This window comes from Sinohyriopsis cumingii, chromosome 3 (assembly GCF_028554795.1).
Source record: "Sinohyriopsis cumingii isolate HCF-2022 chromosome 3, ASM2855479v2, whole genome shotgun sequence".
Taxonomy (NCBI): Eukaryota; Metazoa; Mollusca; class Bivalvia; order Unionida; family Unionidae; genus Sinohyriopsis; species Sinohyriopsis cumingii.
Genome location: NC_142963.1, coordinates 38,561,177 through 38,576,446, shown reverse-complemented (window position 1 = coordinate 38,576,446; position 15,270 = coordinate 38,561,177). Strand labels below are relative to the sequence as shown.

At 35.7% G+C, this 15,270-nt stretch overlaps 1 protein-coding gene across 1 annotated transcript in view; it reads right to left on the bottom strand.

Annotated features, from left to right (window-relative positions):
* Positions 1-418: 418 nt before the first annotated feature.
* The window catches only part of LOC149802720 (heparan-alpha-glucosaminide N-acetyltransferase-like), a 68,904-nt gene continuing 54,052 nt past the window's right edge, over positions 419-15,270 (bottom strand). Inside the window, exons 12-17 of the mRNA XM_089952132.1 lie at positions 6,351-6,477; positions 5,714-5,800; positions 5,260-5,334; positions 3,756-3,826; positions 2,580-2,692; positions 419-1,708 (exon numbers count right to left, since the gene is read on the bottom strand). Coding sequence (XP_089808258.1) covers positions 1,533-1,708; positions 2,580-2,692; positions 3,756-3,826; positions 5,260-5,334; positions 5,714-5,800; positions 6,351-6,477 — 649 coding nt within the window. The 3' untranslated portion in view covers positions 419-1,532. The remainder of the gene's footprint in view (positions 1,709-2,579; positions 2,693-3,755; positions 3,827-5,259; positions 5,335-5,713; positions 5,801-6,350; positions 6,478-15,270) is intronic.

The following is a 15,270-nucleotide window of genomic DNA, read 5'->3' as shown; positions in this document are numbered from 1 at the left end:
GGTTATCACACTGCTAGAACCGCACGGACTAATGGCTGGACGATGTCCAATCTGATTAAAGTCATGTCACGTAGGACAGTGGAGATCTGATTTTGATCAGAATGGCTAATGTCTTTCTTAATAACAGGCTGACAATGATATATAATATTGTGGTAGCTGAAAATACGTATAAATGATGCATAATTTAGGACAGTGTACACCACAGGGGCTCGTGATGTACACTAAATGTAACAATGTACTATCATGTGCCCTGAAAACTTCCCTTATGCGTCTTCGTACTTACATGTGTTGTAGTATACTATTCATTGGACATATCTTAGTTACTAATATGTATGTTGAAGGTTGTCTCAGCCATATCTATGCTCCTTTCCTACACGATGCAACCTTGCAATAAGAACATAACAAACAAAACAAAAAACAAGGAAATTTCATTTTTCCTAGATACAAACGCGTATAATTACAATTATAATTTACACAGTTGTTACATGTAAAAAAATTAATTTATACAAACTTCTTGTGTGAAAGTCCAATTAAGCCATCAACTCCCTTGATAGCGCTCCTCCCCTTCTCTCTCTGTTTCGAGTCTAATTCAACTGTATTGGTTGAGCTGGTCCCCCTAAATCGTTCAGTATATGTGTTAGGGCGGGGTCAGCGAGAGTACATAATCCTAATCGGAATGATTTATATAATTTTCATTTCGAAAGTTGTTACGAGTAATTATCAATAATATATAATATTATATATTTTGGGATACACAGAGAGCGCGGGGTGTCTTTGAGCCCTCTTTGTGTTGCGGTGGTCGGAGTCCAAACTTTAAGCTCTTTAGCTTTATTAAGTATGTAAAGTAAGGTTAAATAATGTATGAAGCGTGCATAGAGAAGCCATGTCATTATAGCAATAACTTTGATGTGCATGTGTATAGCTTTTGACTTGAATTATGTTTTATTTCAATATGCAGTCTATATTAAAGTCACTAAAAGTGGCCTTTAGCAACAATCATGGAGTGTTTTTTGCCTTCCCTAATTCTGAACTCTATGTACGCTTGTCATGCAGTGTAATTCTTACTTCAATTATCTGTCACCTCAGTCTTGCTGTCCCTCGTGCTATAAACAAACACTTAAACATAAAATAATAGATTTTCTAACATCAATGTGTTGAGTAATAAGTTAAAAGAAGGTATTTTATTTTCTATGTCCTTCTGAAGAACAGTGAGTAACAAAAAAACAAACAAACAAGCATGGATATCACATGCAAAACAAACAAACAAGCATGGATATCACATGCAAAACAAACAAACAAGCATGGATATCACATGCAAAACAAACAAGCATGGATATCACATGCAAAACAAACAAACAACCATGGATATCACGTACAAAACAAACAAACAACCATGGATATCACATGCAAAACAAGATACTGCCTTATATAGGATGATGAAGTGCATGTAAAACGAGTCTCCCTTTTTTATTATAAAGTTCTGCCGTAATAGATCGATACTTCTGACCAGATGCAATATGACTGTAAACTGTCTATACTGATACGAACACCTGGTTATAGTACAAAATGTAGGCCACTATGACCCAGAATGTGGCTCCCCAAAGGTCCATGGCAAGATTATCAGCGTGGCGTGCAGCTATTTTCCACGAAATAGGGAAACATTGATGAAGAAGCTCGTGCCCTAGGTAAAGCACAATGGCATTCATCCCTGGAAAAAAAATGGTCACCAATGATTTCTAAAATATAAAGATAGTTAAATTGAAGGCAAACATGGTAATTCATTTTTTTTAAAATATATGCTGCTCTATTAAAAATATGATAAAGCGTGACATAATAATACATGTTCTGAATATTATAAATAAAGTTCAATCCATTGCATCTGCCCCTCAGCATCTTCATCGTTTGTCTTGCAATTTCCCAGGGTTTTCAAACTGATTTGCTGTTATTTTCCAGTGTTTAATAAATTAGTTATAAAACATTAGTTTTATTTTTTTGTTTCTTAATTGGTTTCACATTTCTTAGTCTGGAGAGGGTGAATAAAATAGGATATAATAATACGCGAGTGATATTTATGGTTTTACTGGTTTAAACATTAATAAAAGAATGGTGACCTGGGTAGAGTCATTTGGAGATTAAAAAGCATAATTGTTTTATGCGGAATAATTTAGTAAGGAAATGTCGCAAAGGTTAAACTTAATGAATTGTTAAAATAAATGAAAACTAAACAATATGTATGCGAGACCAAGATGAAGAAAAGATATTACTGGAAATATAGATGTTATAACACAAGCCAGATCATGTACTCATTACGATTGGAGTGTGAATTGCTGATTAAGGTGATGGAAAATAAATGCCATCCTGTATGATGAGGTGGTATATACAAGGACAATAACAGCATTTACAGTTTTTATTTCAATCTTGAATATTGGTACAATTACAGAGATATTTCATGTGTACGCATTCAAGGGGTACACTACTGGTAAATTTACATTGATTGATTGATTGATCATACATAATATTTGATGTATACACATTCAAGGGTTACAATATTGGTAGGAGGAAAACAGTGAGAAGTTTACCTGGATAAATGAATGGTGCACCAGACCAGACCTTGTACACGTCTATTGTCAGGTAACAGAAAGTCAGCAGTAAAAATGCCATTGCTCCAAGAGTGAAAACAAACGAAAGTGACCTGAAACCACAACAAAAAATGTTTTGGTTACATATGTTTTACTTCAATATTGATTGATTTGTTATGGATTTTGTGCCCGTAATGATTGAGTTATAATGGATTGTGTATCTGTAATGATTGGTTTGTAATGAATTGTGTGTACGTAATGAATTATTTGTAGTGGATATGTGTGTCCATAATGATTAATTTGTTGTTGTTGTTGTTCTAGGGTTTAACGCCATTTTCAGCACAAGATAGGCTATACATGGCGGCCAGTATAACTGGTGGAGGAAGAACCCTGGAAAACACAGGGAAGAACCACCGACCCACGAGAAGCTACTGGCAGGCTTTCCCACGTACCAACGTTAGCCGAGCCTTGGACTCGAAACCACGCAGACAGAGGTGAGATGGCAGTGATCCGTAACGGAGAGCGCTTTAGACCACTCGGCCACTCGGGGCCCCTGATTTATATGTAATGGATTGTGTGTCCGTAATGATTGAGTTGCAATGGATCTGTGTGTCAATAATGATTGATTTGTAATGGATTGTGTGTCCGTAATGATTGAGTTGCAATGGATCTGTGTGTCAATAATGATTGATTTGTAATGGATCTGTGTGTCCATAATGATTGATTTATAATGGATTGCGTGTCCGTAATGATTGATTTGTAATGGATTGTGCGTCCGTAATGACTGATTTCTAATGGATATGTGTGTCCATAATGAATGATTTGCAATGGATCTGTCTGGTGATATGCTCATTATTCAAAACAAAAATATGATCGTTATTATAAAAAAAATCTTTAAAACCAAATAGTATCAAGAGTTATAAAATCTATTTTCATTCCGTGTCCTCAGATGATTTATTTTGATAACTTAAACCTAATATATTTATGTTTGTTTATTTCATTTTCGTGCACTGATGAAAGAATCTCCATAACTCTTGAAGAAAATAATGCATACATACATGCACACACGCACGCGCGTGCACACACACACACACACACACGCACGTACATACATACATACATACATACATACATACATACATACATCGTTATTTACCTCGATAATGTCTGACTTACCACAGGTTTTTATTTACAGGTATCCATCCGTCGTTTTGACTGAATTTGCAGAGGATGCCACCAATTAGACCCTTAAAGGACATATAATGAAACAATATGAAAGCGAACAATAAGCACATGACCCTAAGATATTCTTTCCCACAATAACCTAGTTACAAATAAAAATCACTTACCAAAACTTTTGTTCCCCATCCCAGTGATAAACATTTTCTCCCATCCCGACTTATATCGCATCTATTCATTTCAGTGTTATAATGACTCAGTGTTTCGATGACACAAGGCTTTTATACATTTTTCACCAATCATTGTATAGAAACCGTTTGCTTCCATTTTCATTAAGCTCACCATCGATTTCTTTGAGAAGAAGAAGAAGAAGAAAAACAAGAAGAAGAAGAAGAAGAAGAAAAGAAGAAGAAGAAGATGGTGATGATGATGATGATCACGATGAAATCAACGTGTCATCGAGTGTATGCACAAGTTCTGGGTGTAAAGAAATGTCGGACCTGTTTCCAGGCATAGGTTAGTGAAACAATGCAAATGTGAATTTATATAAGATGCTTTGTAACGCTTATTAATAGTTCTCAAAAAAGGCATTCTCTTGAACAGTAATTTAGTATGCAGTTTACGAGCAACACCATTTTTCTTTAATTTTAAGTTAAATAAGCTATAAGGAAAGTTAACAGAGCAAAATACACTGATAGGCTGATTGTTTGTTTGTTTTACGGCGCACACGAACTGTAAGGCTATTTGGCCCCACTATTAGATTATATGATAAAATATCATGTATGAAAAAGATTTATTACCTAAGAGCAATTAAACCATAAAAACATAATGATATGTTGAAAATGTATGACGGTTCTCGATGGGATGTAAATGGTGTGTATTAAGTGTAATAAAGACAGATACATTATGATATGCTGGACCATAATGTTCTCGTTAACTGCTGTGTTCTTCTATATGAAGACCATATGAGACAAGCTTCTGCCGCGGTTAAAATGGCCCTGACTAAGATGGCGGATCTTATATTAGTATCGGGTGTGCTTTCTTACACGAAGGCCATATCAAACTGCCTTCTGACTGGGTTAAATGGATCATATTGCATGTTAATGACTATAATGCCAACAAAGTGCCTTAAGCTTGTTGGACATTTTATCTTGTATGTTAGAACTATTTGTAAATGAAGAATGTCCGCAATGCTACCCAAAGTTATTAATAGCGTCTAGACGGGTACAGTTTTATAAATAAGAAAACATACTTGGTAATATCAGTTTTTAAATGATGACATTATAATCATGACATCCATGTATTCACATAATGTATTGACTGATTATCTGAACTGAGTCTTCTAACATATTGTGTATATCAATAACAGCTTCTGAATGTGTCGTCGAGTTAAATTAATAATGTTTAAAATCGGATTCGTTCTCTATCCAAAGAATTTAAATGCAGAAAGTATGTGACATTCATTTAGATCATAAGATGCCAACGTTCTAGTTGTACTTACCAGAACACAAAACCACAACAGAAATCTGTAAGTCCTTGGTTTCCAGAATTTATGAATTACAAATATTTTTCCAGCCTAAAAAAATAAACACGAGAGTAACTGCATATGAAACGAAATTAAAAGTATTTGTGATAACTATTTTTGTATCTCAAATAAAAACGTCTTCGATCTAGACGTGATGAGTTTGTTCACTCAAGAAACGTTGTCATAAAATTTTTACATTTTATGCCAAGATTCCTCAGTTTTATCGCCAGTTCTTCTTAACAGATGCTACATGCCGCTTTCATGTAAATTATAACGTATTTAATATATTTGTCTTTAAAAACCTCTTAGAATTTGAGGCATACGACTTAATCGGACGGGAAGCAAATCATTTATATCTATCACAATATTTATTGCTGAACAATAATTTTATACATCTAAAAAGTCTCTTTTTCGGTTGTGTTATACATACCTGAAGTCCTAGAAAGCAAAGAAAACAGGATGTCAAAGTTCCAAGAAGCCCTTCTGGATCGTGGGGAACACTTGTTTGGTACAATTCCTGCGAGTAATGTAGTAGTACTATTAGTGATGATGGAGACGCCATTTTTAGCCGATGCATTTTAAACAAATGTAAAAATCAATTTCCGTTTATTCATAAGGCAAAAAGCTGCATCAGAAATAACAAAGCCGCGTCAGTAACAGAAGTAGTGTTGACGGCGGCTATGATAGTAGTAACAGTAGTAATAGTAGCAGCATCAGCAACTGGGATAGTATTGATGAGTGTGGCATCTGCATGTTTTACTTATACTTTTTTATGTACAAGTCACATAATTTCATGCTATTTTAGGTGCTATTTCAAACATTAATGACTGTGTCATATTTGATAGAGTTTTCGTTCATTTGTTTTTGCTCGCGAAAGGTGCAGCATACAATTATCAAGCCTCATTTCCTTTATGTATATAACACAAATAAATGATGAGATAAATATATTATCATACGATGTTTTTTCCCAAATGTAAATATTAAAGAGTAATATAGCTATACTTATGCCATGCCTAGAATTCTTCAAATGATAAGGGCATTACAGATTTATACGAGCAACCACTCACTTTGCATGTCGGAGATTGATAGATATGGTTCACTCCGAAAACTTGTCTATCGATATAACTAGCAGCGCCCCCCGTGCAATTTGCGTTCTCCCCCGAGTTAGCCAGACCTCCTGGACCAAGGTAGCCCCTAAGACGAAAATAAATATGAAAGTAAATAAAAGTTTAAAAAATACCAGCAGCATTTTCACATGCTAGCTTAGTCAGATGAGATTTATCGTAAATATATTATAAGAAGATGGCAATATTCTGAAACAAAACGGAACTAAAATTGTGGTCAGTTAACTTGAATTAGGGATTCAAGGTTTAATAACGTGTAGTATAGTACTGTCATATGTTTAACAAAGTACAATGCTAATTCCAGTCAGGTGGTGTGCTGATGACTTGTGTATTTTACCTCAATGAACCGAGAGGTTTCAAAGTGGGCCAACCGAAATACCCTATCCTGATGACATTAATCTTTGTTTAGAATCGTGGGCCACAATATTGTTGTCAGCTACGGAAGCCCTGAGTGGATACAGTTCGCTCTTATTTTATAATTTGAGATCTTGACAATTTGAGATCATGTATTCCTAATCCGATATTTCAATTTACTAATTCAGATCTCCTTTTACTAATCTGAGATCTCGTTTTGATGGTCTGATATCTGCATTAACTAATTCCAGATTTAGAATATACCGGATTTTGGATTAAACAATCAAGATCGCGAATTAATATTTCATGACCTTGAATTACTAAAACGAGAGTTCTGGGTAAGAAAATGCAAAGTGCGTCCTTTCGGGGCTTGAGCAGTGAACATATACATAGCATATAACAAAGTCCTGATACACGGTAAATAAAACTATCAACTCGAAATGAACACGAGACGTTCTTTTTTTTGAAGGAATTCATGCTCCCGTATTCTGAAAACAAGCTGATCATTGTACTGAAACTCAAGCTCAAGGCCCCACCCAATAGATATGATACACAGATTGCATGTACACCACGTTGAAATCAAGGTTTGATTTCAGTAAACACAGTAAATGAAATTCTGGAAGTTTACTGATGCCAATAATATATCAATCGAAGTTACAGACCCTTTCTAAATTTTCATATTTTCAGTCTGTGCTTGAGTTTCGTGCTCATAATGTTTTGAGACGACAAGACCAAAATAAAAACTCAGTTCTCTCAAGTAAATTGTTTCCGATAACAGATGCCCATCTCTAACGAACTGCGAAAAAAACACTGAGCAGATTGAAGGTGTTACAAACTGTTTTTAAGTCTCCACTATTACACTTACATTATTAAATAATTATCAGCGATGGAATGATGGATCTGAAATCCACTGATGAAAATGGGGTGGCAAATATATATATATATATATATATATATATATATATATATATATATATATATATATATATATATATATATATATATATATATATATATTTCAAGATAATTTTCATGAGTAACTAAGATATTAGCTTTAAGTTGACAGATGCATGTGAAAACCTCTAATCACGAATCAGGTCCGAATTTATTGTAACTGCTTTGAATCGGATAGTGAAAAGGGATTATGAATGCATATTGGATGGATGGATGGATGGATGAATGGATGACAAAGACAGTAGGAGATAAAAACCATTTCAAATAAACACAACCTGATACTACTAGGATATAAAGTCAATATGTTACAATTCCAAAAACGGTATATAAAATATGACATACATGTTAAAAATATACATGTTTCAAATACAGGGTAAACATTTATTATATAGACCGCATCCTCTCAAAAGTCAAAGGCTTTCGAAGGTGAAACCATCTTTGCTAGCCAAGGTTCCGATATGTTAACCCTGTATACTCCTAGGCGGATCGATCAGATATTTCAGTGCTTCAGGTCAACTTGTTCAAATTTGAACACTGTTCCTATATGATCAAACGAAGGGGAGCACACAAATGGAATAGACTCATAAATAAACGATTTTCCACTGCCGGTCTGTGTTTGTACAAATAAATCCTTTCCTTCAAATACACCTGTAATGACTTCTCTCTGGTATGTAGACATACTTTTGATGTTAAACTTACAAAGTATCCTTTTGAAGTCAGTTGCTTCTACCATTTGCAGCCGATGTACAAAAGTACCTTTGTTACATGCTGTTGGTTAGTTGGCATTACATACTAAAGGAGGCAACTATGAAATCCAATAGATGTCGCTAAACAAAAAGCACTGAAATATATAATCGATCCGCCAAGGTGTTAACATATTGAAACCTTGATTAGCGCGGATGAGGTTTAACACCATCATAAAGCTGAGTTCACATCAAAATAAATCTCTGTCTCATATCAGAAGTTGATACACTCAACAAGAATGTGTTCCACTGTTACTGGACACTGGGAGGGTTTCACTTGAGGTTCATCCCTTCGGTGGTATACATGGGTCAGGTATGTGCGTACTATATGCAATCGGAACAATATCACCACATTTCTGCGATTTGTTCTAAATGAGGGATGATACTCTCCAGCGATAGGCTTGATGTTCCAAAGGTTGTTTACATTCCACATCTATTGATAAATATATGGAACATGCTGTCCTATAAAATATATATTTTGCTGATAAATAGTTATGAAATATGCAAGCTGCTTGCTTGTGGGTTTTTATTTATCGTTTTTGTGTGTGCTCTTTTCTCATATAGTTAGTTCTCCACAGTGGCTGCTAGTGGTCCTAATTCCTGCACATTTTTGAAGGTAAACTGCATTTAAGGTGCTACACATGGATAAAGCTACGGATTTTTTAAATTTATTTTGTTGTATCGGTTGCATTCCTTTTAAATGCAATCACGTAACCGACCTTTAGTTGCTTTACATATGTTGTAAATAAAGGGATGACTAGTCAGCTGGTTATTTTTACTGTTCTTCTTGTTTATGCCAAACTCTGGTAGTATAGGGAGATACATTGCACTTAAGATGATACACAAGGATAAAGCTGCGATTTTTTTTTTCTTTATCGATTGCTTCGCTTCTAGATGGTACAGAGTAGTGTTGGATACCGAGAAAAAAATTGTATGGTGGAATACCACGGTGTTTCCCAGCATACCACGACACATACCACGGTGGACCATGAAGGGCCAGCAATTCAATGCTCTGGGAAAGGGGCCTGTGCTTAATTTACGTCACTCAACAAAGTGAGAAAAAATATCTGACTCTGATTTATAGCAATAGCATCATGTTCTAATCATGATATTATTAGGAAAAATAGTAATTATCTCGAAATAAAAGAACAGAAAATATTTCAGCTCCAACGAAAATCGCTGCTTTCCACCCCAATAATTAAATGGCGGGTACCTTACAGTAGACAAATCTGCTATATACATGTTAATGTTTGTACACGTTGCAATCCAAAACCTGTAACTGCGGTGATTAAGTTTACACTATAGCTGACACTATGTTGAACATCGCGCTGACATTAAAAAATCTACTGATAAATATATGAAGTGTTGATAATGAAGCGTACAGTTTCCTGGCTACAATCTTGATATACTAGACAGGGGAACTTTGAATGGAATGCCATTACTCGGGCAAGATAATTATCAGAGCAGTAAACATTAAACATATTTACTCAACGAACAAGAATATATTTTGTCTGCTTGAAAAATTATGTTGGTTCAGAAAACAAGTTCGCTCATGGATATCGTAGAATCGTTCGCAGTCTTACAAAGAAGTGCTTAGCATATTCATATAAGCTGAGAAATAGCTAAAACATAACACGTGGGGTGGGGGGTATGCTTTATCTGGTTTCTTAATCAGATTATTTTCTGAAAGGTGGTTTTCCCCCGTATATATGTCACAACAATTAATCTGGCTATCGCATTGACATACGTGACTGGTGTAAAAAAAAAGGCGATTAAAAAATCGTAATTAGTATTATATTTATTACCATTAATTTGTGACCGATGCAATCGTTTGTAGCAAAAGAAATAGAAAAATTTCTGAAACTATTTATTCATAAATATCAGTAAAGTCGCAAAAAGATTAATCGGAAATGTCAGAAACTTCCTTGCTGATAGAAACTACCGACGTAACGGTACAGTGAAAAAGTTCCAAGGTACGTATCACCGGAAAAATATACCGCGGTAAACCAGTGTATCGGTAATAACGAGCTCTACTACAAAGTAGCTGAAGTGCCTGTTAATATCTTTTCCACGAATAGAGCTTCATTCTGTTTTGAAATCTATTTATTTACATGTCAGTGAGGGAATGACTATTCAACTGTTTGATTTTGTTTATCTACTTGTTGTTTTCCTCTAATTAGTTACATGGATATATCAGATATTTAATAAGGTTCCTTTAGATTTAAAATACGTTAATGATGATCACTATACTATTTTCGCTCTAAGAGAACTACTAAACTCTTGAGCGAGAGATCATGATTTTTCAGCAAGACCAGATAATATCCATCATCAACTTCAGAAACACTTTCCTGATATAGCTCCGCTCAATATATTACTAAACATTTTCAACAAAATTTGTGAAACTGTAGTGAAGCAATACCAATACTAGTACCTAGACATGTAAAGGACAATATTTAAGGACCATACCTGTACCTAAACGTGTAAAGGACCACATTTAAGGACCATACCTGTACCTAAACGTGTAAAGGACCACATTTAAGGACCAAATCTTAGATACTTCAGATATAGATGACACCCACCCCCGGATTTAAACAGGAATCATGGCAAAATAAATTGAAAAATTAAAAGATTGTAAGGTCTTAGTCCGAAACGAAACCCAGACCTTTGTCAAAATCTAAAGCTGACTATGTCTCGAGCTTATATGGATCAACTTACTTTCCAATGATCGATCTTATCCATTTAATCTTGCATATGAAATAGTTTCTTGGTCCAAATGCAAACCCTTGTACACTCAGAAACCAATTTCATTCCACCTTTTAGGATCCGAATGTTGTCCTCACCGCACCTCACAAATCATTACACTGGTTTTCAAAATCTTCCAGAATAACATTGAATCTCTCCAAACTGAAAAGTTCTAAACAAATGATCTCTTTATTTTAAGAGAGGGGGACTAGCTAAAATAACCAAAAGCTTCAGAGGGGCCCACATATAACTCGTTTTATTTTAGAGTAAATATAACTAATCCAAAAACTTCTATCATAGCTATACATGCCTATAGATACGGCTCGAAAGATGGAGACAAGGCAGGAGCTGCCTTTTTAACATCCCGTGGCATCATCTTGAGACGGTTACCAGATAATTCTATATTATTATTACTGAAATTACAGCAATACTCAAAGCTTAGAAGTACATTGAAACCTGCATGATTTTGTTTTTCTTCATGTGGGATTCTCTTTCTACACCAGAAGCTTTGCAAGCCTAATAACTTGAGAACCCATTAATAATTCAAATTTTACGGAAACACGACATTTTCATACATCCTTGAGAGAGTATTCTGAACTGTGAACAGCCAAAGCTGCATTTCAGGCACCCTCGAACAGAGAAGATTCTATATACTGACTGGAAATATAATTCACCATGGTCTTCATACTTGACATACGATATGGAATGAAAACTCTATAATGAAGCTTCTGAGCATCAAGCACGCCAGTGGAGACTGGCATCCCTCATGCAGAACAAGTCTCAAAAATGATATGGTATTGTGCTGATCGCGTATTGGATATACATACCTGATTCATGCTTACCTCCTGAAAGCTGAACCTAGACCAACATGTGTACCGAACCATTTTCCACTAACAGTGGAATGCTTTCTTGTCGAGTGTATATCACTTTCCACCTTGCTAGATACAAAATTTGTTGTTTATAATGTGAACTCAGTAAAGAAACTTAATACTGATGTACGACCACAGAAAATATTAAGCATTCTGAGTGAATGCGGTTTATATAATAATCCTTTTACCGTATGTTGCAAGGATAGTTTACTTTAATCTTCAATTTTATATACCAGGCTTATATAGAATTGTAACATCTTTAACACTGAACTTTAATAATTTAATACTTTATGTTATGCATGGTTCTTTTCTTTAGTTTGAAGGCTTTATCCGCCAAGAGTTCATTTCTCTTTTTAGCAATTCTTTATAATTACAATTTTAGAATTTACTTATAACTGGCCCTATGTAGCCAGTATTGTGGTGATGTGCCGATAAACCCCACGACTAATACTTGTTATTGTTCTGATTAAAGCATTTCCAAATTGTTAGTGTTAACTCTTGTTGAATTATAAATAGTACAAAGCTGTATATCTAAAAAGCCACTAATTATTAGATATGTTATGATTTCATCAATTTGTTAATTGCATTTTCCTTGCACAAATAAACATATAATTTCCAATCAATATGTAAAAATAAAAGGTATTATTATACTTGCATTCATTCGATTTCAGATGGAACTGTGGCTTTTTAATGTTATTATTTATTTCATGCTTTCAAATCAAATAACTGCAAAATCCGTGGATACGTGTACATTTTTTATGATAAATATACAGCGTTAGGACTGTCTAATTACACTGGTCAACAGTGAAATCATTACTGACTTGAAAAGGCCCTAATCTGTAGTATTTTGGTGTGCCGAACACGAATATAACCATGAAAAATTTGTATTGGCTCTCGTTTTGAAGATATTCATATACCTCATTTTCTATGTTTCACTGTGTAAATTTCTCCAGTAGGACTGCAGCAACATCCGGAATAATGATGTAACATTGCATAATACCATCATGCTCACATCATCCACAGTTGATTGCATCATTTTCTGATGCAGTGCAATACTAATGCCATGCGGCTGCTGAAGTAAGTTGACGTCAGCAGTGTACTATACATGTGTAGGCCTATTATACTAATGCCAGGCGGCTGCTGAAGCTGACGTAAGCAGTGTACTATATAAAGCCCAATCAGATAGGTTCAGCATTTAAAATATTTTAGACGTTGTGCGAGACAGTTCAAGCTACTGTTACATAAAACTTATTATTTTATCCATTTACGTACAATAAAGAACAGTAATGCCTCGAAAGTGTGTTAATACCGCGGACAATTTTTGCTATATTTGTGGGGAAGTGACATTTGCCAACCAGAAGAAAAGTATCAATTCTCAAGTGAAGAAGGCATATCATCTTTACTTCGGATGCAAGGTTGGTGACCAAGACAAGCCTTGGGCTCTGCATATATGCTGTGCTACATGTACAACACAGCTTTCACAGTGGTTGAATTGCAAAAGGTCATCAATGCCGTTTGCAGTCCCAATGGTGTGGAGAGAGCCAAGCAACCACCTAAATGACTGTTACTTCTGCTTGGTTCCTCCTCTTTCCGGCGGAATAACGAAGCGAAAGAAGTCGAGAATAGTCTACCCAAACATTCCGTCTGCATTGAGACCAGTTCCACATGGTGAGGGACTTCCTATTCCAGAACCTCCAGCAGAATATTCTCTTGATTCATCTGACGAAGACAAAGGTGAGTCGACCTGTTCTTCTCCTGGTCCATCAGCATGCAGTGATCCAGATTTTCACTGTGGTGCATCATCAACCCCACACAGAATAACACAGGAAGAACTAAATGACCTGATTCGTGATTTGGACTTATCAAAGAACAAGGCAGAATTGCTAGGATCAAGACTCCAACAATGGAATCTTCTAGAAGAAGATGTCACAATTACTGCATATCGAAAGCGCCACCAGCAATTGGAGCCTTTCTTCAGAAAGGAAAGTAATCTGATATTCTGTTCCGATATTGAGGGCCTCATGAATGCTTTAAAAATCACTCATGACCCACAAGAATGGAGACTATTTGTGGACTCTTCGAAACTGAGTCTCAAGGCTGTGCTTTTGCACAATGGAAACATTCTTCCATCTATTCCAGTAGCGTATGCTGTCCACATGAAAGAGACATACGATAACTTAAGGCAGCTACTGAATTCCATTGAGTATAACAAGTACAGCTGGCACCTCTGTGGTGATTTGAAGGTAGTTGCCCTTTTAATGGGACTGCAGCAAGGATATACAAAATACATGTGTTTCTTATGCGAGTGGGATAGCCGAGCAAGAGAAATGCACTACATGAGGAAGGAATGGACTCACAGGCAGAATGTAGCCATTGGAGAGAAGAATATCCAACACCCAGCTCTGGTTGAGGCTCAGAAAATCTTGCTACCACCCCTTCACATCAAACTAGGTTTGATGAAGAACTTCGTGAAAGCCATTGACCGGACTTTGCCAGCATTCCGATACCTGCATGAAAAATTCCCTCGACTCAGCGAAGCAAAGATTAAAGAGGGAGTTTTTGTGGGTCCTCAGATTCGAGAGCTTTTCAAAGATGACCGGTTCAACAACTTGCTGGAAGGTGACGCGAAACAAGCATGGAATGCTTTTCGCCTAGTTTCTACAAACTTCCTCGGAAATGTTAGGGCAGAAAACTATAAGGAACTAGTAGAAGACATGTTGATGAAGTATAAGAAACTTGGCTGCAATATGTCTCTAAAGATTCACTTCCTTCATTCCCATTTGGATTTCTTTCCTAGCAACTGTGGTATTGTTAGTGATGAACACGGCGAACGTTTTCATCAAGATATCGCAACAATGGAACAAAGATACCAGGGAAAATGGTCCACTACAATGCTGGCTGACTACTGCTGGACACTCCTCAGAGATGCTCCCGAACAGCTGTACAAGAGACAGGCGAAGAAATCTAAGATGTAGTCAATGACTTGATTTTTTATAGGTAGGCTATTACAGTTGACCTTTTACTATTGGAATGCATTTCGTTATGTAAACATTAATGTCTTGCAGATTACAAAAAAACTAGAGCCAATTTTGCAATTTGACTGTCATATTCATGTTCAGCACATAAAAATTGATAAGAATTGACTAATTTTATTTCAGTAACATGACTTTTGTAAAAATTTGTTGTCCAGTGTTATATGTG